We start from the raw sequence: 25,276 nt of genomic DNA on the forward strand, positions 1-25,276 counted from the left end.
ACAGTAGTATGTGTTTTCGGATGCAGCATATGCAGCTGTAATGTAATTTTAGAACTACTGCTGTAAATATTGTTAGAAAAGAATGGTAACTACTAGCCAAGAACAAACTATTAATTCACACAAAATTTTACAAGCAGATGCTATATAACCAAACAGATGACCAGAGCTTTGGGTTAGAGAGGACACACTTCATATATGTGCAGAAATCTTTGTTTAGATGGCAATTGAAGCCGAGACTCTCCTCCTTTCTCACTTCCCCCTGCTGTCCTCTCATTCATTGTGTCCGTCTTGAGGTAGCACAGGCATTGTTTAATCCAGATGGCGTAATCACAACCCTCTCTCGCTGTCTTCCTCTTCCCTTTCATACAGCCTCCTATTAATATCCTGATCCCTCACTATCCTGTCAGCCAGAAAGACTCGAGCAAACACTAGGACAAATAAGGAGATGGAGAGAGGGAGAGAAGGAGGGAGGAAAAGGAGAAAAGTAGGGGATCCCCAACATGAAGAACAACAGGATGGAAGGGAGCATGTCGTACGGTCAGTTACGGGCAGGAGGATCATGCGTCCAGAGAGAGGAGAGGGCTGAGTTCCGGACTGAGGAAAAGCAAGTCCACCGTCAACCACTTTCACAGACAACTTATTTACTGCCGGGGAAGAGCAGGTTTACGGCTCTGTGATTCAGCCATTTGTGGCTGCAAATGGGACTCAAAGGAAAACAAAGACTTCAAAAGAGCAGGACAGAGTGAGTGAGAGAGAGAAACAGGAGAAGATAGTGGTGAAAAACTTTTGTGAAATATCGGTAACTTCCATAACAGGAGCAGGTGGCTTTCTAATGTCAGTCTGTATGAGCATAAATTAAATTACATTAAGAATGTACTGATTAAATAATACTTTCAAATTACCAAATCTAACATTAGTTCAGACTGTAACTTTCCATTGTGATTCAAGTGTAGACTCAGCAAAGTGCACCACTGACTAAAATTAAAGTTTTTTTCCAGTCACGTACTTTGAAAGTGAAAACATGTGCTCTAAAAAAAAACACTAATTTTTTCCACTTTGCTCTTTATGGGCAGTCTCTAAACTGTCAATATTTCCATTATACCATCACATTATATTTAACAGAATTAGACTTGACAAACATGTCAAATCTGCCTCTGTGATGTGATGTGATCAATTCAATTCTCACTAGTGACAACATATTAATGAATCTTATGAATTACAACATTCCCTGTGTTTAATAGCCTTTTTTTTTCGGCCAATTGTTGTAGGTTTGAACAACAACTTTCAGGGGCTGACTGTGGTAACGCTAATGGGTCCAAAACATCATGACAGAGAAGGTATAATGTGTTTCTATACATCTTTAATACAAGTAAAAATTATAAAAGTGTTTTACTACAGAAAATTAAGCATTATGAATGTAGCAGAAAGATACGCATAGATACTTAACAAAACATTTGGTTGCATTTAAGAATGATTATTTCTGTTACTCTGCTGACTGTTGTGAAAGAGAAGTTAATCAATGAGAGAGAAATAATAAATTGCATGTATGCATGTATATGTAGATATTTTTGTTCTTCTATTTATGTGTGTAGGTTTAATCAGTTAATAATGTTATTGTATAATTTGGATGAAAATTACAATACTGTTGCAGTTAACAAATTAACAATTGACCACAATCTGTTTTTGACCTAAGACCTTTTCATGCCAGTATATCCTTAAAATAATAATTTCTCGGATTTAAAATGTGCTCAGAATCTTTTCACAAAAATATCTTCAACAAGCAAATTCAAGCTTCTTTTGATATAAATACCAGCAGTGTTTTTAATTCTGCCACACATTTAAATATCTATATCATTTAAACATCTCTCGGTAACATTAATGTATTACTGTATTAATGTAACACTAATGTATTAACTAACATGAACTAACCATGAGCAATACATTTTTTACTGTATTTACTAATCTTCGTAAACGTTAGTTAATGAAAATACAGTTGTTCATTGTAAGTTCACAGGGCATTAACTAATGTTAACAAGATTTTAATAATGTATTAGTAAATGCAGAAATTAACATTAACAAAGATTAATAAATGCTGTATAAGAGCAGTTCATTATGTACTTAACTAATGTTATCTAATAAACCTTATTGTAAAGTGTTACCCATCTATCCTTTACAGACTGTGGTTCAAAGTCAGTGATGAAATGGTAAAATTTATGGTCAAATTTGCATAGCACGAAAGTCAATGACTGACTTGTTTGGTTCGAGACAAGTATTTTTTTCTTTCATATTGTTTTTTCCATTAAACCTTTCCTTTATGCTGGTAAATCATGTCACACTAGAGGGCAGAAGTGACCTATGAGATCACAGTCAGTTTAAGTCTGCTCAAGCTGAAGAATCTCGCAGTCGTTGATGACATTTTTTAGATGAAGAGTGATAAGAAACAGCTGTTTCCCCATCATCACTTATGGCTTCATTTTACTCCACAGTAAAGAACTCAGAATGGGAAATCTAAAGATTTCAGGTAAGTCAAAATCAGACATTATTTCAGAATATTTTGCTTTAGCTCATGAAGCTTCTCTCACTCCCCCATTTTGAAACATAACTTCTTTAAAAAACATTAAAAATAAAATATACAATATTATTTATGAATAATATTCTACAGATATTTATTTGTGTGGTGATTTTAAGCTTCGTGGATACTCGTTTACGCTGTAAACAGGATGCCTGATTTAGAGCCACACAGATGGGAAAAGATTTTCACTTTAAATTCTTTAAAATCTCTTTTCTGTTAAAGAAATGAGCTTGAGGTTTATGAGTTAAGGAAAAACATTTGTTGCTGATATTGAAGTGCCTAGTTTTACAAAATCATAAAATCATTATATACTTAGAGCAATACTAATGTATGACAGTGAAGTGAAGAGGATTGGCAGGTAATTTTCTTTATTTTAGATAGGTTAATGTAGCTAACAAGTTACTTGAGCCTTTTTTCAACGTTAATCATATTCTACAGTCTTAATATAGGAACAATCTGAACTCTCACTCAGATTCTTTTTAAACCGTCAGTATTTTGTACAAGCTTTTGGTTCAGTGTGATGTTTCAAAATTACGGTTTTACCTTTAAACTTACTTCTAAATTTGCTTAAAATAAAAAAGCTTTTTTTAATGAATACTATTCAATAAATAGCATCCATCTGTAGCCTATACATTTCGTGTGTGTGTGTTTTTTTTTTTTTTTTTTTTTAAATTTGGTCTGTATTAGGTTAGTGGTATAACAGCTAGCATATGTTTGGGAAAAGAATTTCAAGTTATTTTAGCACCATCAGCTAAGCTGTGAAAGTTTTTATAGTGTGGACAAGTATTTAAAATTAGAGTGTGTGTGGACATACAGTCAACATAATGATAGACTCCATTATGATAATGAAACTCTCCATTATGAATTGCTCACTCTTTGCAGCATTGCTGTTGTTTGCAATGACAGCGTTGCACTGTGGGATATCAGAAAGCATGGACTATATTGAGGGAAACTGTAATGATGTTATCAAACTACCTTGTAAAGCTACTAACCAAACAACAACGTACCGTTACGCCATCTGGTACAAAATGAAGGTGAGTTACTTTCATGACTTAATATGCTTGTCATCATTAAATGTCAGTTTGTTTTTTTCTACCAAGGATTTCTTAAGTAAAAAAGAAAAAGGCATATAAAGTGACGGTTAGCTAGCAAAGAAAGTATTTCCTTTGATAAGAAGCAGCCTCTGCACCTCAGTGGTATATCATCTGACAAGTGAAACTTTTGACATGGTCGGTCTGTCCAACCAACCAACCAACCAACCAGAAAACACACCACAACAAAATCGCCTAACATAGCCGTGTCTTTCTTTCCTAGGACATTCCTATCATCAAGAGAAAAAGTGGAGGGTATACAAACTATACTAACTCAACATCTGTTTCTCTGGGAGAGAAAGAGACCTTGGTGTTACATAACGCGCAGCCTTCAGACTCTGGAGAATATAAATGCTACCTGGCTGCAGAGGTTGGGGGTCAAAATGACTATTCTTTCGTTAGACTGAATGTCTCAGGTAATTTAGACCCCCTTTCAAACTAGTTAGTTTTACAATCTATTTGACGTTACTGTTGATATTCTTTATGTTGGTGTCACCCGAACCTCTTCTTAAGAAATTTGTAATTGCATGCAAGATCTCAGAAAAATAAGTATTAAACCAATAATGTTTCTTTTCATTTTCAGAATGTTTGGATGTGAGCACAGTTTATCCTTCCACCACGATCCCTGTCTATTCTTGTCCTGTTGTAGAAGAATTAACTGTTCACTGGGCTGTGATCGGTCTTTCTCTCTTCAGCATGTCCAAAATCATCCTTTGCATTATAGCTGTGGGGGTGAGTATTATATCAGCTCCAATCAGTCAATCAAATGACCTTTATTTCACATTTCCCACAATGATTTCCAGGAAACGCAACCAGAACTGCGTGTCTTATGCAAACAAACCTAGCTTTAAATTGATGCTTGCCCACTTGATATCAGATCATTTTTACTATACCGTTCAAAAGTTTGGAGTTATTAAGTTTTTGTATTTTTGAAGAAATTAATACTTTTATTTAGAAAGGTCACATTAAATTGATCAAAGGTGACAGTAAAGACATTTATAATGTTACAAAAGATTTCTATTTCAAATGAATGCTGTTCTTTTGAACTTCCTGTTCAGCACAGAATCCTGGAAAACAATTATCACAGTTTACAGAAAAACATTAAGCAGCACAACTGTTTAAAACCTTGATAATAATAAGAAATGTTTCTTTATTTCTGAAGGATCATGTGACACTGATAACTGGAGTAATGGCTGCTGCTGCTAAAAAAAACTTTGCCATCACAGAAATAAATTACATTTTAAAATCTTCTAAAATTGAAAACCTTTTTTATTGTAATAATATTTCACAATATTACTGTTTTTATTGAAATTTAATCAAATAAATGCAGCCTTGCTGAGCATGAGAGAATTCTTTTCACATTCTGAGATATAAAGCAACACTTGTGAGAAAAAAGGTCACATTACAAAATACATTACCAAATGAAGTAGCTTTTCCATAAAAATATTATAAAGCCAATAGGTCTATTTTCATTGTATTATGTGTGGTGTGGAAGTGGAACAAGCATAAAGTCTGACATTTTTAAAGTTTTAATAATGTTAAAGATCTCATGAAGTCAAAAATGGAGCTTTTGTCTTTTTGAGGCCATCTGTATGCTTCAGTAGTTTACTTCTAAATGTTGACTAAATTATCATTTAAATCTTTTAGGCATTTCATGGTTATGCCACAACCCTCCAATGTGTTTCTGGTCTGATTCTCAATTACCTGTTATTATATGCATATTTAAACATGCAGCTCACAGACCTGCAGCAATTTATTATTATTATTATTATTATTATTATTATTATTATTATTTTACACCTTTTTTTTGCATTTGAGTTCTCCAGAAACTGTTGCACAACAGGAAACAGAGATGGTGAGGCCCATAAGTCAGCTCCCCTCGCTTCACACGAATCCCTCTCACATACTCCCCCCGACAATGTTTTTGGTGGTTTAACTATCACAGGAAATAATTTTTTTTTTCTTTTTTCTGCAGAACCCTGTGATGTTGTTATAGCAAACAGATAATGTTGTAGACATCAGCACTGTGTGTGCATTTTACCACCTGATTGTTTTGCTGTAATAACTGACAAGCCTGTTGATTTCAAAGATTACTGAAATGACTTAAACTACATGGCTGATTGCTAAGAGTATGTGGGAGAGTGTTTTTGTGTGGTTCTGAAGCCTTGCTGATATAAAATTTCCTTTTCACAGGTGTGTGATCGAGTCATATTTAGCACAGTGAGAAGAAAACAGGAAATGATGGAAGGCAAGACTGGAACAAGGTCAAGCTGCAAAGACTGAGACTCACAAAAAAATCTGATGGGGTCTATTCAGTTTTACGCATCCAGCAAAGCTAAAACAGTCCAAGCTTGTAAACATTTACAATGTTGTTGCCACCGTTAGGTTGGGTTCATGGTGTTTGTTTCATTTCTGTGTGGTTTTGCTATTCTTAATTACTTTTATAGATGGTTTATTCCTAGGGGAGGAGGGACGACCTATAATGGGGGCTGTTTTATAGCTGCTGAGGGAGAGGAGAGTCATGGCTGGTTGAAATTCATTAGGCCTGTACTCCGGCACAGCGGCACATGTTGCATTTTGTTTGTTTTTACAGTTTTCCTACATTTTTTAATTGTACATCCTCTGTAAATATTTTTACTGTCAGTAGCAGAATTACATACTTTATTGATCTCAAGTGTTAATACACTTTCTTATATATGAATAAATTATGAATACTGTTGATAAGATATGCATAAATATGCAGGCAATAGGCAAAATATTTATTTGTATAGATATTCACTTATCCATCCTGTTATGGACAGATGAATATTCAACAGAGAAATGTTGGCTTATAGGCCTAATGGTTTGAATTCAGTTCAGTTCATTTCTCTGTATTAAGAGGATCTTCAGTAGCTAAATTGCTGACAGAATGTTTCAGTTCACTTCTAGTTTAACTAATACTTTCACTGGAATTCTTTGTCAAGTCTTATGTACAAGTTTCACAATTATACCATTGTAGTGAAAAGTCGAACTGAGAGAGACAGAGAGAAATGAAAATGAAAGAAAGAAACACAACTATAGCAGTCCAGGTTTGGGTTAATTAAAAAAAAAAAAAAAAAAAAAAAAAAAATCGTGTTACGTAGCCTATTTACCCCTTTCTCTGTACATCCTGTTTGTAGACCTATTTATGTTTTTTTTTTTTTTACTGTTATAGCCTACCGTATAATAGCCTACTACCAAAGTAAATGTTCATTCACAATATGTAGGCTACTGGACAACATTTTACAAATATAACTAGATTAAATTGTGCAAACAATAAAATTAGAAAATGTTAAAATGAACGTTGGTGTGTGGTGTTGTTGTTATTCAAATCGGCCAATAAGATCGCTTCTTGCATTTCCGGTGTGAACTTTCAGTTTTGCAGAAGAGAAAGCGTAAGGAAACAAAACAGTGATCATGCTGCACATCTACTTTTTAATGCGTAAGTAGAAAATGCATTTATTATTACGTGCACACCATCATGTGCATAATGGCGAGAAAGAGAAACACGTAAAAACAAGTAAATATTAGAGAAAAATAAAGTGAAAGTAACCTACTGTGTTTACATGAACAAAGTTTCCGCGTTAGCGTCACCAAAACAAAAAAGCTGCAGTCATGATCTCGTTTGAGTGTGTTTTCATATACTGAGTGAAGCCTCTAATAAATACATAAAAATTGTGTTATAATTTCTCTCCTTCAGTCCATCTGGTTTACTTCACAATATCAATTGAGGAGCACCACTGGATTAAAATACCATGTCAAGCTAACACTGAACAAGGTGTAAAGTACAGAAGAATCACCTGGTACAAGGTTTGTATATGTCTGCAAACCTGTCAATAATCATATTTGCTCAGTCAGAGTTAACAGCCACATAATCAATACATTTAGTTTATTTCCTTGGCTATATAAGGAGGAATATATTTCCTGGAGCAGTGTGTTATAAAAGAAAACTTATTTTACAGGTTGAAGAGGGTTCTAATGTGCTGACTGGACTTGTTTCGAAGGATCTGCTAAAAAACTTTAGAACACTCTTTAAGTTTGCAAATCATTCCTATGAGGTGGGGGAGGACAACGCTCTCCTGGTCCCTGGTCCTGCTGAAGAAGACTGTGGTGTTTACAGATGCACCCTGTGGCCTCCACTGGGTCATTACATTCAGGAAGGAAATACAGAGTATTATTCAGCAGGTGAGAAAGGGGAGGGGAAGTTATTTTGATTAAAGATTATGAGGGCACACAAATTTAAAAAAAAGTGGATAAATCATTTATATTCCATAAAAAATAATGGTCAATTTTGAGTTCATGGTGACTTAAAGTGTTTTAGGAGAAGTAGGCCTATTATAGGAGAAGTATCATAAAAACATTTCCCTTATTTATAAGCTGTGACATGCACAAAACATTTGTTTCATTTTCACAGTTTTTGTTTGGAATTAAATTCCCCTTAAATGATAGATGTGATCTGAACTATAAATTAAAACGTTTGTGTGTTTGTTTTTGTGCTTATAGACTGCATAAAGCCTCAACTGCAAGCAGTAAGCATTAAGAAAGACACCTTGTCTGCCAATCATCAATTCATCATAGTCATATGTGTGATGAGTCTGATTGCTTGTGTTGTTATCATGTTTCTGAACCTCAAAATGATTAAGAAAAATAATATTATGAAAAAACTTGTGCAAACTGATGAAAGCATATAAGTAACTGTTGTTGTTGTTGTTGTTGTTTTTTTTTGCCCTATATGTAAATTTATTTTGCATTTCCACTTTATGTCAAAACAGTTTTTTGTTTAATGGAACAACATTTTACATGGTTAACAAGAATCTAAAGATGTTATATTTTTATTAACACTGCTTATTAAAAAGACTGCAAATGTAGCATATGTGTTAAACCAATGTAAATGTTACAGTAAAGTAGCATTTTTCTTGTTTTTATTTGTTAACTGATTTAAGCAATTATTATTAATAATCACCTTCTGTGAAAATTCTTAGTAAACACTGCAAGTTAATGATGATGGAGATACTGCTTTAATTTTACTGAGCTGCCGAAAACTCACTCTCAATACATAGGCTAATTTCGAATTCATTTTAATTTGTATCCGACCAAAAGGGATGATATCGGAGTGGGTGAGTTGTTTTTAGCATATGAATTCACTTATATCAAACTGCCAAAGTCACGTGATTTCAGTAAAGGAGGCTTCTTTATGTCATAAGTGTTTCTAAATTTCAATGGTTCACCACTGGGGGGCGTGACTTTGGAAGTTTAATACAGGCTCCAAACCACTGATTCAAAACAAAAGATTTGTAAAGCTTCAAAGCTTCATAAAGCAATGTTTTGAAATGGCCTATCACTAGATATTGTTGAATAAAGTCGCACAAAAAGTATTCTCGTCGCTTCATAACATTAAGGTTGAACCACTGCGGTCACATGAACTGTTTTAAATATGTCTTTAATAGCTTTCTGGGTATCTGAATCTGTTCATTATTTCACTGGCAATGCAGACCCCACTGAGCCATCGGATTTTATCAAAAAAAATTTGACCCCCTCACCCCAAAATATTTTTTCGTTGCCTCAGGGCAACGTTGTGCAACAATGGTACAGAATCATAGAGAAAATTATCATCAAAATCACAATTTTTTTTTTTTTTTAAATGTCAAGAAATCATTAAGTAAAAAGGGAAAAACACTTGAAAGACATTGATATATTGAATTTGATACATGCATAGGTGTATGCAATACACACTTCATAGTGTGTCATGTCATATAATGTACTTCATGTAATAAGATTTTACTCCGTACGAAACTTCAAAAAGCAGTTCTTCTCTGCTGTGAAATAGAGGTGTATGTTACAATTTTTGCACATCACTTTGGGTGTTCCTGCACACCCAGGAACCCTGCATCTTCCTTTCTTATTACACATTATGGCCAATGTGAGGTACTGTCAAAAACATCCTTGAAAAGTACCTCTTATCACACAACGTTGCCCTGAGGCAACAAAAAGAAAAACTGAATTTCTGAACATGCAAAATAAAATAAAAAATCATAAAACCTGACAAAAGGGTTCTCTACACTTACATACACACACATATTTTTTATGTACAGTTCATGTCATTTTAAATAAGATTACTAAAGCAAATAATCTTGCCTTCTTCTCACACCATGTGCTCCTGTGACCATGTGTCATAACAGGACGTCCCACCTTTAAATGGTGCTTGATAGTGACTCCTACACCTGGACTGTTCTTTGGTACTTTCTCGACCTTTCTAATTGGTTGTAATCATTTAAATAAAAATTTCCATTGCCTAAGGGCAACGCTGTGCTGTAGAGGGTTAATGACAGAATTTTTTATTTTTGGGTGAACTAACCCTTTAACTGCTATGCACTATTTAGTGATTCGTGAATGGATTCGTGAGTGAACGATTTTGTACAGATTCACAGCTTTGCACCATTCCGTTACCACTAGCTCACAGGTTACGCGCGTGTTGGGTATTGACAGTGTAATGGGCTATATGCACGGAGCGTTCTTTAGAACTTCCGCAATAATATAAGATAGCTCGAAAACTTCCGGTGATATGTAATTTGCTGGTGTGTTGAGCATCAGTAGTGTAGGCCTACTTATTTTATAATCAGAATATAGTCACTTAAATAGCATAGCATTAGCATTAATTTAGTTATTCAAACGTAAGACAGCATAGAAAATAAATAAATAAAAAAGTACCTCAGTGTTCCTCCTCGGCTAAATTCAATTCGACCAACAGTTTTCACACTTTCGTTTGAAAAAAAAAGCGTCAAAAATTAAATATTTATAGTGGACTTTAGAATAAATTGAATAAAATGTGTTTTTACAAGTGTGCCGAAATCATGATCTTGCGCTGCACTGACTGACAAAGGGAAAGTTGTTTTTCATACTTTTCAGTACTTCATACTTCACATTGACAAAATGTAAATGTAGTTATTTTATAAAGTTTAATATTTAGTCAAAACGAAGTTAAAAACGATTAGAGGAAATGGCTGATATATGCGCAAATAAATGCTACTTTGCTGCCACCTGCTGGTTATAGTGGTAATTATTGTCTTTTTTTTAATTTTTTAATAAGTGTTATCTATCAAATGTTGAATTTCCTACATTTTGTTTGTTTCCAACAATCCAACCATCTCCATTGACTGTCATTTCTGACTTATAACAAAAAACAGAACAATGTCTAAAAGCTGCTATGTGACAATGTGTACAGAAAACAAGCTAAAAAAAACAGAACCAAAAACCCAGAAGTTTTTATAAGCTGTTGACCCAAAAAAAATGGATACAGGCGATTGAGACAGAGCGCGACATGTCATATTACTATGAGAACTACGCCCACTGGAGGGGAACGTAATCAGCAACAGGAAATATAATATATAAAACTGACATTTGGATATTTGACTTAACAGTGACAAAATGTAGGCTTACTGAGGCATGCTGAGTGTCAGGATCCCAAAATTTACCCATTCTTCCTGCTGATGCTTTACGTCTTATTGCCTGTATCCACTTTTGTCTCCTTAAAGGCTGGCTTTTACGGTTCGGTAGCTTATAAAAACTTAGTTCTGGGTTTTTTAGCTTGTTTGCTGTACACCTAGTCACACAGCAGCTTTAAGGCATTGTTCTGTTTTTTGTTATAAGTCAGAAATAATAAGGAGGCAGCCTCACGCAATGTCAATGGAGACGGTTGGATTGCCCTAACCCTAACCCTAACCCTAACGTCACAGAATGGGTACAGGAGGCTCGGAGTTCGATTTTACCTATAAATGTATGCATAGTATTTTTCTATACTACTGCAATATACGAGTTAGATTTGGTACATTATTATGATCAAAATGACATTGTACTTCAACAAAAATACTTTACAGCTCCCTTTATCAGTCCATTCAAATGTTTCAAATAGACACAATATACATTATATTTAACGTAAAAGACCGGCAGTAGCTTATAATGATACTACAGTAAATGAATGCGTATTAATACAAAGAGTAAACCAGGGGGAAAAAAGACGAAGGCGCCTCCTTGATTGTCTCGTTAAGATGACGCTGAAGTGCGTTCCAAAAAAAGAGTTTTTTTGACCCCTACAACCTTCATCCCTTTGAAGCTCTCACTCCAGAGGGTAAACCCTTTGAAGGGATGAGGGCATAGGGATGAGCCCTTCCGAATGGAACGCAAGGTCGCTTGAAAGCCTATGCATTTTTCCCATAGACTTTTGGAAAATCGAAAAAAATAAGCTCTGTGTTTAACAAAGGGTTATGACACTTACACGTTTTGTCTATCAAGATAATCTTTACAAGTTAACACAACATTTATACATTTTGAAGCCTAAATAAAGTCGTCAGATATAAAAAGCTAACAGCAGGCTAAAAACAGACTACAGCACACCATGGTCACGGATCAACGTCACCACCACCAAGCTTCCTCAAACTTTACTTAAAAAACAACTTTATTTCAAAACATGTTTGCTGATTGTGATCTCTGCTGTGTATGAATGTGGTATGTGTTATGCCACTTTTTCAATTGTGTCCAATTTTCCAGTTTATCACGATGACGTTTAAAGTCCCCACCAAAGGAAGTAGTCCCTTTTAGCAACTTGTTAGCAACTGCCGTTTTTAAGACACAATAAAGGTTTAAAAAAATAACAAGCGGGTTATAACTGGTGTGTTTTATGTCATAGATCAAAACATTAAAATATTTAGAGGCTTTGTTAACCACAGACCTTATTTCAGGTGATTTAGCAAAAACCCATTTAAAAAACCCATAGACTTTAGGGCGATGGAACCGGAAGTCCTAAAATGCTAACTCGCTTCTGGGTTTTGCATACAAAACACGATCATAACATGATTTTTCCCTCAACGTGGCTCAGAGGCAAATTAGGCTACCTTTTCTTCACCGACTGTTGTTGCTAAAGGATGTTACTTTAGAAAGACGAGTAAACCATTTGGTTTCATAATCCTGTAAATCTGAATTACCCGAAAATCACAGTACCTTCAGTTCACACAAATATTTACACAATTAAATATATAATACTTAACTACAGATATTGTCCACTTGTGTTTACTGTTACTGTACTGTAGCCTATATGAGGGAGAAATGTTCAGCTTCTTTTAATTTTTTTAATCTGATGTCAAAATGAAAGTGTTTTTTAATTATTTGAGTTACATACTTTGCAATGAAACAAAGCTGTTAAGATGATCCTGAACGTGTTTGAAAAAAGATAGCATTTCTAAACCCACACAGATGTTTCTGAGGAGATTTCTCAGTAAATGATACTTAAGAACTGTGGGAAGCAGCCAAGTACCAACTTCAGAAGAACCACGAGCATCTCGCATTTCACCGTACAATGATGATTCGCTTGATAGTGTTGGGTGAGTAAGATTTTGCTTTCTTTGTTCTATTCGTTATTTTACTCACAAATTTTAGTTAATTGTAAAGGGTGTAAAAGGCCCTTAAAATTTAAATATTTGTTACAGGTTAAAAGCAGTAAATGGCAACAATTTAACACAGACAATTTACTCCAGGATGTAACAATAAGTGTGTAGGCTATTACAATATCTGTAGGCTATCCTACCTATAGGCTAATGCAAGCAATGTGTAGCTAAGTCAGGCACTTTGTGCTGTTGATTTATTTCAGTAGTGTTTTTGATCTGTAATGTCTGTTTTAGTGTTGAGCCTTAGTATGGTAGTCGGCAAAGATGAACTCACCTTCGTCCCCGCAGATTGTGGAGGTGACATAATATTGAACTGTACCCTTCAAAACAGTGTGAACTACACCTCTGTTACGTGGTACAAGGTGAGTCATGTCCATGCATACTTGTCATATTTACAACATACTTTCTCAAACATCTGGTGATGTTGATTTGATGAATGTTCACGCACTGTAAAAAGCTGTTAGGAATTTACAGTATTAAAGAGTATTATTTTACAATAAATTAATGTAGTCAGAAATGTACTGTGAAATTAATGCATGCTGGGTCATTTTCTTACAAATTACTGTGAATCAACAGCAAAATGATGCCAACACTTACACAGTAATTTACTGCTCTTGTTTTGCTGTGAATTCACCAGTGGCGTAACTTTGTTTTAAAAAGTGGGTGGGACAGGAATGTGTGGTCGGGGGTGGGGGGATGGTAGGGCTGGGCGATATGGCAAAAAAATAAAATCTCGATTTTTTCAGAACGATTGACCGATTCATGATTTCGATTTTTGTTTTTTTACTGTTTAACTAGTCAACTTAAAAACTTAACTACAATATGATTTAAATAACATTCTCTTTATTAACAATATGGTTAAAAAAAGTTCCATTCCAAGTGCACCACACATGAAGTGATCAACATGGTGTGAATGTAAAACTATTTGTTAAATATCTTTGCAGAAAATATGCCTGAAATATGAAGGCAAATGTTGTACAAACTTATCTTAAACACATCCTATATACTCAGAAGTAATATAAAATAAGAATATGCTAAATATTTCTTAGCCAAAAAGTAATAGCCATAAATAACACCAGTAATAGGCTATTAACAGCAAATGCTTTGTAAAAACAGAAAACAACAGCAGCTTTCAGCCTGTCACCATCATGCAAACATGCAATATCAAACAGGTTTACAGGTTTTTACATTCCATTGCGCTATTTGGCCTATTGTTTTTATGTTTGGCGGACATGTTTAGGTGTTGCACTTGTGTCTCGCGTCTTTTGCTGCATCTCACCCATGAAACAGCATTCTAAAAACACCGCGGTCAAGTTAAAAAAAAAGCTCAACTTCTGTTTAATACCTTTACCTTTTTTTTTTTCTCATTCCACTGCCTGCGTCTCATTTTTATAACGCAATAACACATTTCTGAATGAACAGCCGCTTAAGAATAGTGATGTGTTCTACATTCATAAAGCATCACATGAGAGCGGTTAATCAGGCGCGCCGGCGCCATCATGAGGTCGGATCATTTTGTTCTCATTGGTTATCATTGCTGTATTGTCAACATGTCTAATTGTAATGCTTGCTAACATTTTTATTCAAAATCGCGATTTCTCGATTTAAAAAATAATAAAATCGAGGCAAAACATTACATTCGAATTAATCAGAAAAATCACCCAGCCCTAGGGGATGGTATTGTAATTGTATCGTCGGCACACAGGATTCGTCACTTCCCAGATAGCAAGCAATGATCGAAACAATGTTAAATCAGTTAATGTGTCAACGTTATCCGCATTGAATCAATATCACTTTTGTACCCGCAGTTAATGTTGAAAAAATGTTGAAATTTCAACAAAAAATCAATGGTAATGGCATTGAACCAATGTTACAATGTGATGTTGGTTCAACATCATGCTTGCACTCTCAGAAAATGAAACACAACTACAACTGACTTAAAGCCACACAGCCTGAAATCAACTGAAGATAAAAGAAGACAATAAATCTCTCAGGATTTCGGCAGAAGTTCTTTTTGAGAATTAACAAAGATTTAGATGTTGATGTTTTATTGAAAATGTTTGGTCACCATTTTGGTGGTCAGTGTTTCATTTAGTTGGGCAGTTTGACTCTTGTTTTTTTTTGGTGTGTGTGTGTGAGTTTGTGGTCTTTGTAACAGTGTTTTCCAAAACACATAATTTGTTGCAAAGAGACCAGAAACAATGATGATCAGGTGATATAATTTTTATCATCATAGAGCAAAATCCTTTAGTAATTGTACTCCTGACCAAAAGTGTATATTTGTTTTTAATAGGTTACATTCACCAACAATACTTTCTTGCTACAGATTAGACATTCTGAATCTTGCACTTTTAAAGTGCAAAAATTTTTAAAATCTTTAGACACACAGACATCAAGTATCAGCATATAAATCTCTACAATGGTGACATCCTTCATGCTGCAGTGCTTGCTGGGAGTCATGAATTGTATACTATGGTGGCTCCCAGCATGCGTTGCGGCATGAAGGATGTCACCATTGTTGAGATTCATATGCTGATTCTTGATGTCTATGTGTGTCAAAATATTTTTTTCCCATAATGGATTTAAAAAAAAATCGGAATATGATCTGTGGCAGGAAAGTATTTTTGGTGAATACAATATTATAATAACAAATAACCACTTTTGGTCAGGAACAAGAGAAGTAAACTATTTTGCCTTATAAGGCTGAAAACTATATCACTCAATCATTTTGTTTCTGGTTTTCTTTGCAACAAATTTTGTGTTTTGGTTAAACGCTGTTACAAAGACCACAAACTCGCACAAAAAAAACAAGAGTCAAACTGCCCAACTAAAGGAAACACCGATCACCAAAATGATGACCAAACATTTTCAATAAAACATCAATATCTAAACCTCTGTTAATTCTCAAAAAGAACTTCTGCTGAGATCTTCAGAGATGTATTGTCTTCTTTTATTTTCAGCTGATTTCAGGCTGTGTGGCTTTAAGTCAGTTGTAGTTGTGTTTCATTTTCTAAAAGTGCAAGCATGATGTTCAACCAACATCACATTGTAACATTAATTCAATGCCATTACCATTGATTTTTTGTTGAAATTTCAAAATTTGTTCAACATTAATTGCGGGTGCAAAAGTGATATTGATTCAATCCGGTTAACGTTGACACATTGACATTGATTCAACACTGTTTCGATCATTGCTTGCTATCTGTGTTGTCTGTTGCCTGGCTACCAGTTTTTCCTTAGTTGGCTAAGCACTCTATTTGAGCGACGTAAACACAAATTAATAATAATAAAATAAAAAGAAATATCTGATCATCCTCCATAATGCAGTCATTATTTACATCTCATATCATCAGTAAACCGTTACATTACCAAGGCAACGACTGACGCTTTTGTATTACATTCCAAAGAGCAGCCGTTATCAGCCCCACAGTGGAAACGAAACCGTAACTGTACCAGCTGGCCCGGATTGGCACGGAATGGAACGGTTACGCAATAAGAACCATTCGGCCCAACGGTGGAAAAGCGGCTTATGATAGTTTCATCCTTACATCTACTATAATCATTAGCCTTTAGAGTATTTACATTAGTCAATAAATATGTGGATCTGCATTTTGTATTAGACTGTCCTGATGGACTAGTGGAAGAATTTTTGTTCAGCGTGCCCGAGGTTCTGTGTTCTAATCCACCTTTGTATAAATTATTTAATTTTTTTCTCATTAAATCCAATGATGTTCATCAATGATTGTATATCAAGAGCAGGGACATGATTATGTGCATTTTGTTTTGTGATTTCACTGGAAATAATAGAGTGTTGCAGAGCAACAGCGTTAAGCGATGGATTGAAGTGCTCGTCCATGACTGCACACTGTGCATGAGCGCCAAGAGAACACTGTTGCACCACTGATAACAGTGGCAACGAGTACTCAACATGATTTCAAAAACAACACATCCCAGCGATAGATCGCCTATTATTTAACACATACTAATGAGTTGCTAATCAACTAGAGATGTTTCTTATGTGTTAGGTGCTGCGAGATGTTTCAAAAAGTGACAATATCGACCCTGGCAAAAAGTGGTGGGGACATGTCCCACCCGTAAATTACGCCTATGGAATTCACATGATAAAGTTGTCTTTAACCATGCCACTGTAAGAAATTATATTGTTTATCACTGTAATTGTAATTATCACCATAATGGTGATTAGTGTTCAATTTGCTTGGGATCTTAGACCTTGTATATTCAAAATTTGTGATCTAGCCAATTCAGAAGTGTGACAAATGAAAACATTTGTTAAAACGATGATAAGCTAGAATATAAAATAAGCTAATTGGCTGGTTATAAGTTAGTCAAACTATACTATTATTAGCGTTATTTCAGCATGAAGATTTACCAATATCTTATTTCAAATTCATAGTTGTTTGCAGATGGATATTTCACAATAGTGAAGCAGTTGCTGGGATACACCTTTGAAAAATGTGACATCATCTTGAAACCCAAGATTTTTTTCTTTCATCACCTAATGATGCACAGACATAAATACTCGACATACAAAATGCTAAAAGATAAACTCTGAACATTAGAAAAATAAACAACACAAACTGCTAAAAGTGAAACTAAAATAAGTTCAGCAGCACAGAAAAAACCAACAAGTATCAAAAAACTCTACAGCATGATCTATTCATGCTGCATTACATGCATTACAACTTAAAAAACCTAAAAATTTAGAGAAGTCCTATTGTGGATTTACTGTGAAAGTATTAACCTGGAATATACTGTAATTTCACACTAACAGTGTTTTTAACAGTGCGTGTCTGACTGCATGGCTTGAGCCAAAATGCTTGTATATGCCTAATTGGATTTATAGTTAAGCTTGTGTATATTCTAATTTTGCACACACATGTCAAAATTAGGAACAGTGGAATGAAAAACTAAAAAACACTTGAGCGTTGCGTTTTTCAAACGAATTTCATGTGTCTGCAAAAGACATGAGAAATGTATTGTCTAGCACACGATTACGAAGAAACACAATGGAAAAGCAGCACAAAAGTCAAACGGCCTTTAACGTCTGTGGCTTTAAGCAGGAAACATGATGACACACATTTCCTTACACCCATTTCTCTTAATTCTTTATTCACAGATAACTTTACCTGTGCATGCAGACGAGTGACATTTAAAAACAAAACAAAAAAACATTTCCATATAAAAATAATTATTGTGTGTTTACAATCTGTAAGAAGAGCAGAGCTATTATATAGACTCACTATGTTCTTTTTCTCTCTTTTTAAAAGTGCTACAATAACAGCAATTTCAAAATCCTCAGAAAGTCAGAAAATGCCATCCAAACTGATAAGCACAGTGATTCTGTGTCAATGGATAAAAACACATCTTTGGTCTTAAGGAAAGTTGCTCCTTCAGATTCTGGGATCTACAAGTGTTTAATCAGAGCCAGGGCTGGAGGAAAGAACACTGAATTGCAGTTTAGACTGAATATATCAGGTATTTCACTATTAATAAACAATTGTGAAAATGAACACATTTTGCATAATGTTATACGTACTGTATTTTGGTTGATGTGTAATACTCTTGTGAAATATTGACACAGTTTTAGCTAACTGCGCAAAACATACAGTTTCTGCAAGTTTCCAGCATCTAAATAATTATGACTTTTCAGTTTCAAATGCAGACAAACACTATTGTTTTACTTGTTCTTTCTGTCATTTGTGTGCATTATTTCATTTCTGCTGAGATAATATAGATCTATTTGTCTCCCCAGATTGTGTGTCAACACCTTCACCCATTAACTTTGATTTCTCCAACACTACGTTTATTAATGGATCGTGGGCAAACATTAGCATCCCTTTGACTCATGGGGATGATGATTCAGAGCTATTTGTCTTTTGGGGTTGGGTAGGAGTAACTGTGAGCAAACTTGTCCTCAGTGCTGTGTGCATATGGGTAAGTATTTCTAAATGTAGCCAATTTACCTAATCTCTTTTTGCAATTTATTTGAAGTAATGAAGTAATTCAGCACTGCAGCAGATTTATCCAAACAGACAGAGCACTAAGGGTCTAACAGTACTGTGCTGAATCAATGTCCTAAATTTATAGCAAAAACTGACTTTGGAAGCCTGATCCTATAGCTGTTATTGTGAGAAATGATTTTTAAGCTATAAAGGTAATTAGATGTTTCTATTTTCAGGTTTTCAATGAGCTCAGAGAACGTAGAAGAAGAAGACAGACTTAAGGCCAGCCATTGTTTATCATCACTTTCTGTGTTTGTTTTCATATCGTCTATATAGACTTTCCTTACATTCTGGAACTGTTGGATGAACCATTGGATGGTTTAGTCATTTATCATTTTAATAATTAACCTGTTAATTTGTCTGTGAATTATACATTTAAGGAAACCGTCATGATGGAACTGCACCCTAAAAAAAATGCTGGATTGTTTCAACCCAAATTTGGGTCAAATATGGACAAACCTAGCTGTTGGGTTATTTTTTAAATTACATTTTTAACCCAACGGTTGGGTTTGTCCAACCGTTGAAACAACCCAGCATTTTTTTAGAGTGTGTATTGTTGCTCTAACTAATCTGTGCTTTATATCCATTACACTTATTTCCAGAAATGACAATGCTGTCATTATTTACTCAACCATATATTGTTCCAAACCTGTATGCTGATTAGGTATAAAAGAACAGAGTTCTGTCAGACAAAAGCAAAAGCACCATAGTGGTTAGTATTTCTGTATATTCCAATACTTCTGAAGCCTCATATGATAGCTTTATGCGATGGACAGACTGATATTTAAGTCATTATTCACTCTTTAAAAGGATAGTTCACCCAAAAATGAAAATTATCCCATGATGTCCCGTAAAAGCGCATCCATCCGTCATAAAAGTAATCCATACGGCTCCAGGGGGTCAATAAAGGCCTTTTGAAACAAAGTGATGCATTTTTGTAAGAAAAATATCCATGATTATTTTTAAACTGTAATCACCAGCGTCCAGTAACCGCCATTCGCGCTTTCATGAGAGAGTCGAGTTCCGGCATATGAAGTAGGATGTAGGAGTAGCGTAAACTTAGGTTCAAACAAATAGGTCTGATCAACAAGCCCTTTCAAGACATTTCTCTTTAAAAATTCTCTATTTTGACTTAAGTCGTGACTAGTGTTTTGTTTTGCTCTATCCTCTGCGCTTCCGTGTTTGTCAATACGGTCATGCATCGGGTCAGAGTTCACTCTTCCGCCGGAACTAGACTTGTGTACGGCTGTTAGCGGAAGCCAGTTATTATAGTTTATAAAGTTATAAATATGGATATTTTTCTTACAAAAACACATTCCTTCACTCTAGAAGGCCTTTATTAACCCCCTTGAGTCATATGGATTACTTTTATGATGGATGTATGTTTTTTTTTAGGCTTCAAAAAAAAAAAAAAAAAAGGTACCATTCACTCCCATTATAAAGCTTGGAAGAGCCAGGATATTTTTTTTTTAATATAACTCCAACTGTGTTTGGCTGGAAGAAGAAAGACATATACACCTAGGATGGCTTGAGGGTGAGTAAATTATGGGATAATTTTCGTTTTTGGGTGAACTATCCCTTTAATCAAATAATTAATACAAATAAGCATTATTTATTTGGAATGACAAGAGAGGGTGAGTAAATAATGGAAGAACATTTTTAAATCATAGGTAAACTATTGAGAGTAAAAAGTGTTATCACACATAACTTTATCCACATGTAATACACTGTAAATGAAAAATACAGAAAAGGTCTGTACTCTAAAACACTTTACTCGTTACACACAGGAGATGACAAACGTTTCGGCTCTTCGCCTTCGTCAGTGTGACAATTTCACACACTCTCAATAATAATATAGAAAATACACTGCAAGTCTTCAGGTGATCATGATCATAATTAAGTAAAAAGGACAATCAGATGATCAGTCCACAGACTCCAGTTTAAGTCCACCTGGAAAGACAAATCATAATTAAAAACAATACTGTGAACAGTTACACATCAGGCAAACTACACTGTAAATGGAAAAAAAAAAGAAAAAGAAAAAAAAAAACTATTCATTCCAGATTTATACCAGTGTTATATTAGTATGTATATACTATTAGTATTTATTACTATTTTGAATTAGCTCTTTTTAGTTTAAGTTTGAGCAATTTTATTATGCTTTTGTCATTATTATTTTTTTAATATAATATTTTGTTAAATATTTTAAAATGTTTTGTATATTTAAATTTATATTTATTATTTCAGTTTTATTCATTTTATTTTAATTTACGAAAACAATTTGTAATAGTTTTAGTTAAAAATAACTCTGCTTCTTATTTAAATATATTATATTAATACATTTGTATCTGTAATACTGCTTTAAATGAACCAGTAGTATAGGGTTAATGACCTAGATTAGCATTTATAAATGCATGTGTTTGATTATGTTTGTGTGGGCGTTGTAGTGTGTGTTGATTTACTAAAAAAAAAAAAAGTAATCCTAACATCAAAAGCACCTCTAGTACAGCTCTAGGCAATAACTGAGTTAGTTTGTCTGTTCCAGCTTGATATCATTGCACACCAGACGCTCTATTTGATGTGCTGAGAGGATGAGCCCCACCACAAATCTATAGCCTACTGCTCCAGAAAATGTTAAAAAATTACACCTGAAAACTTTCTGTTCCAGTATCTTACACCTCAATTGAGGCCACTTCTGAGGGCATTAAAACCCAGGACCAATCCACCTAAATCCACCTGCTCAGTTTCTTTCCCCAGGCCATATCTATCACTATCGGAAACAAGGATTTAGCTGCCATTACTCTCCGAGACCAATGCCATCTGCAGAACACTCTAGTTAAAGGAATATTACAGGTTTAATACAAGCTCTACTGACAGCATTTGCTTTTATCGTTTCTTTTGTTTGTTTTTAGGTCTCTGTGTTTTGCACCAGTTGTTGTAAATGTCATACTTGGCAAAATCTAAACCTTTAACCGCCAATATTTTCAGCAGCAAGAGAGAAGTTGTTGGCCAGTAGATGGCAGCAAATTCAGTGCCTTAAATTCCTTCGATTAATGACGTGAATGTGAAATTACTCTATAGCTCCCTCTTGTGTTGAATGTTTGTGGACACAAATTACAATTGACTTGCTTAATGTGCGTTGCTGTCCTTATTGTGAAGAATTCATCGGTGGATGTTACTGCAAAGTAAAAAAGAAAACAGTTTTTGTAATCTTTACACATAGTACATATGAAAGACCGTCGCCTGAAACAGCTTTTCTTTTGACATCACTCCTGTTGGTGGCTATTAGATAATTTAACCAATAGCCATAAAGCTATTCAGTTGTTTTTAGCAAACCAACATTCGTTTTGGCTCTATTCAGATATGTAAGTTTTCACAATCCAGTTGTTTCCCACAACATATTTTCCACATTTAATTGGGATAGTTCTTCTGTTACACACCAGCAACTGAGAATTGTGCACAATGACTTAGTTCCACGGAGCTCAAACACAGAAAGGAACAAAGAATTTAATTTGATGTTTGCTTAATTCTAAAGAGTAAAAAAGATTTCAGATCCTGCATCCTTTGAAGGGCGAATGCGTCACAGGCTGTCCCAATTAGAACGCAGCCTACAAATGCGTCCTTCGTTTCCTAAAATAAGGTCTGTGGCAAACATAAGTTAACGATACATGGACGTTTTGTTCTACAACGTAAATTACAAACACACACTCAGACACTCTTTATCTAACTTATTAAAACATACTTTAAACAACAACAACAACGGCTTCAAAATCCACATTTTCGATATGGGTGTGTAAACAAAATGTCCAAGTATTGTCAACTTATGGTTACCACAGTCCATACTTTACTCGGCTAAACTGAAAAACCCCATTATAAAAACCCATAGGAAAATCTCAAAGGAACCACTGGTAAATAAGTCTTCCGTGTTTTGACGTCATTCATGCGCCACTCTATTGGGGCACAGCTAATGTTTGGCTGTTTTATTTGGAACAATTAGAAAATTTTATTAAAGAATAAGACTCTGTTTTATGATAGTTGGTTCAATAATGGTTTATTTTTGGTGGAGCAGTTGTTTAATAAACAAGGTCTTTTGTTCAGTACTCAGAATTTCTTTGCAAATACCAAATACCAATAACCCCAAAAGAATTTGCTACAGTTATGGGAGCTATCCCCTCTGGTTTATGTATGCTTTTTAAAAACTGTAATTATTCCTCAGTATCTACTGCATCCTTTTCTAAACCTTGTGATACTCCTGTTGGTCAAATTTGTTACATTTTTTTTTTTTAGAATTTGATTTCTGTTCCACCTGTGATTTCCTTTTGGAATGATTTGTTTGTTAACCTTATATGTAAAAAAATCTGGTCTCTACAGCAAAAATTCTTTCTCACAAACAAAGTTAAAGAAATTTCCTTTAAGCTCATACACAGGTTCTATACCATTTAAAGAAGTTTATACAAAGATCTAAAGCTGACATTGAGCTAACATGCTCTTTTTGTTTGAATTATGATGAAACTGTGGTACATTTATTTTGGTCATGTCACTACACTTAGAAGCTTTGGAATGATATTGGTGTGTTTGTCAAGTGTAAGATTTTGCCAAACTTCTCAGTGCATATGAGAAACATTATATTTGGGTATTATGACTCAGACGACCCCACAAATGAAAATATCTGTTTTGTTATCAATTAAATTTTTTCCCTAAGCAAATTTTACATTCACAAATGCAAATTTTCCAGCTGTAAACCTGTCTTCGCTGTCTTCCTAAAAGAAATAGAAAATTATTTAAATGTAATTTCAGTATCTACTAATAAGAAAGCTATAAGGACTGTTAGGATTTGCTCTGCCTTTGATCTCTTCATGTGATCATGTTTAGATGATGGCCCTCTTATTATTTTTAATTTTTAAAATTTTGATTTATTTATTTCATTTTTGTGCTTTGTTTCCTTTGTATTTTTGTGGTTGTGATTATGTGATGTATGCTTATTCTTCTGTATGTATGTTCTGTATGTTCTCTGCAATAAAAAAAATAAAAAAACAACAACAAAAAAACAAACTAATGTTTGGCACCGCAATGCGGGGTTAACAACACTGCTGAGTTTTATAACCCCAGGATTAAAAGCGGGGTTTAGAATTACGATAACCCAGAGTTATGTGCAGTGTGAAAAGCCCTATAGTATGGATGAAGGGCTGATGTTCTTTCTCTCAGATCACTGTCATAGAATTTTTGCCAACTCTCGTTTACTCTCAAGTAACATTGCTGATGTTCGTAGAAACCCAGTGGCCTTCCCCCTGCCATGGAGGTGGTGTTGTGTTTAAGGCACAGAATATGTAGAACAGTAAGTTCTGAATTTTGTGTCATTATTGACCCCTGTGGTTATAAGTTGTAAATTTGCTTTAGGATTCACATCAGAGCATAAAAAATGCAAATTAACTCCAAGACATCATATGAATCATAGGATACAGCCTGTTCTCCCTCCAGCACCATGCCAATTAAGGTACAGAAGTAGTGAAGGGAAGATCATTAACATCATTAGCTTTTGGCCCTCATTGATAAGTGATTAACATGTGCTGTATTATGTTCTTGTTTTTCCCTTCAGTATTATTCATATGGATTGTCTCTGTGTCCCTGTTAGTATGTACATAAGTGGCCTTAAGGGGTGTTTAACCTTCAAGTGCATCACATAACTCATCTGGTATAGAGCTCAGCACAACAAGCAATATCAGGTTGTGGGTTTGATTTCCAGTCATTGCATTTACTGATAAAAGTATCTGCCAAATGAATGTTCACAGCCTGTTAATTCTATTTATTTGGTATGTATTATAAATACACTTGCTTTAATGTATCCAACCAATTATGTGTTATTCAGAAATTTCTACATCACTTGGGGAAGGCCATTAATCCAACCTATAGCAAACTCTGTTTACACTGCTCAGTTTTCATATGATACAGTATTTTATGAATTCTATGCTGTATTCATACAGGTAACCATTAACTGATCATTCATTATGGAAGGACTTTGACCACTTTTCTCACTTTATAGTTCATCTTTGAGCAACACAGAGGTGTTTATTCAGGACAATAGACATGCTGTAGCCTACTAAGACTCTGACTTGCTGTACTAAAGGTTTAAAGGGA

General features: G+C 34.6%; 1 protein-coding gene across 3 annotated transcripts; it reads left to right on the top strand.

Moving 5' to 3' along the window:
- Positions 1-405: 405 nt before the first annotated feature.
- Positions 406-23,407, top strand: LOC127517355 (uncharacterized). 3 transcript variants are annotated; one of them, XR_007931243.1, is made up of 14 exons: positions 406-742; positions 1,269-1,337; positions 2,487-2,521; positions 3,455-3,606; positions 3,887-4,079; positions 4,247-4,395; positions 5,857-7,123; positions 7,382-7,491; positions 7,644-7,866; positions 8,185-13,055; positions 13,353-13,480; positions 18,407-18,614; positions 18,892-19,073; positions 19,318-23,407. XR_007931243.1 is itself a non-coding variant. In XM_051902831.1 (5 exons), the coding sequence occupies exons 1-5, from the start codon at positions 13,031-13,033 to the stop codon at positions 19,360-19,362; spliced, it is 534 nt and encodes a 177-aa protein (XP_051758791.1). In that variant the 5' UTR covers positions 10,874-13,030; the 3' UTR covers positions 19,363-23,407. The 3 variants fall into 3 exon arrangements, 2 of the variants coding, with proteins under 2 accessions (XP_051758791.1, XP_051758790.1); XM_051902831.1 differs by lacking the exons at positions 406-742; positions 1,269-1,337; positions 2,487-2,521; ... (4 more) ...; positions 7,382-7,491; positions 7,644-7,866 and having other exon boundaries at positions 10,874-13,055; positions 13,407-13,480; XM_051902830.1 differs by lacking the exons at positions 406-742; positions 1,269-1,337; positions 2,487-2,521; ... (4 more) ...; positions 7,382-7,491; positions 7,644-7,866 and having other exon boundaries at positions 11,377-13,055.
- The last annotated feature ends 1,869 nt before the right edge of the window (positions 23,408-25,276 follow it).

This window comes from Ctenopharyngodon idella, chromosome 8, assembly GCF_019924925.1.
Source record: "Ctenopharyngodon idella isolate HZGC_01 chromosome 8, HZGC01, whole genome shotgun sequence".
NCBI lineage: Eukaryota > Metazoa > Chordata > Actinopteri > Cypriniformes > Xenocyprididae > Ctenopharyngodon > Ctenopharyngodon idella.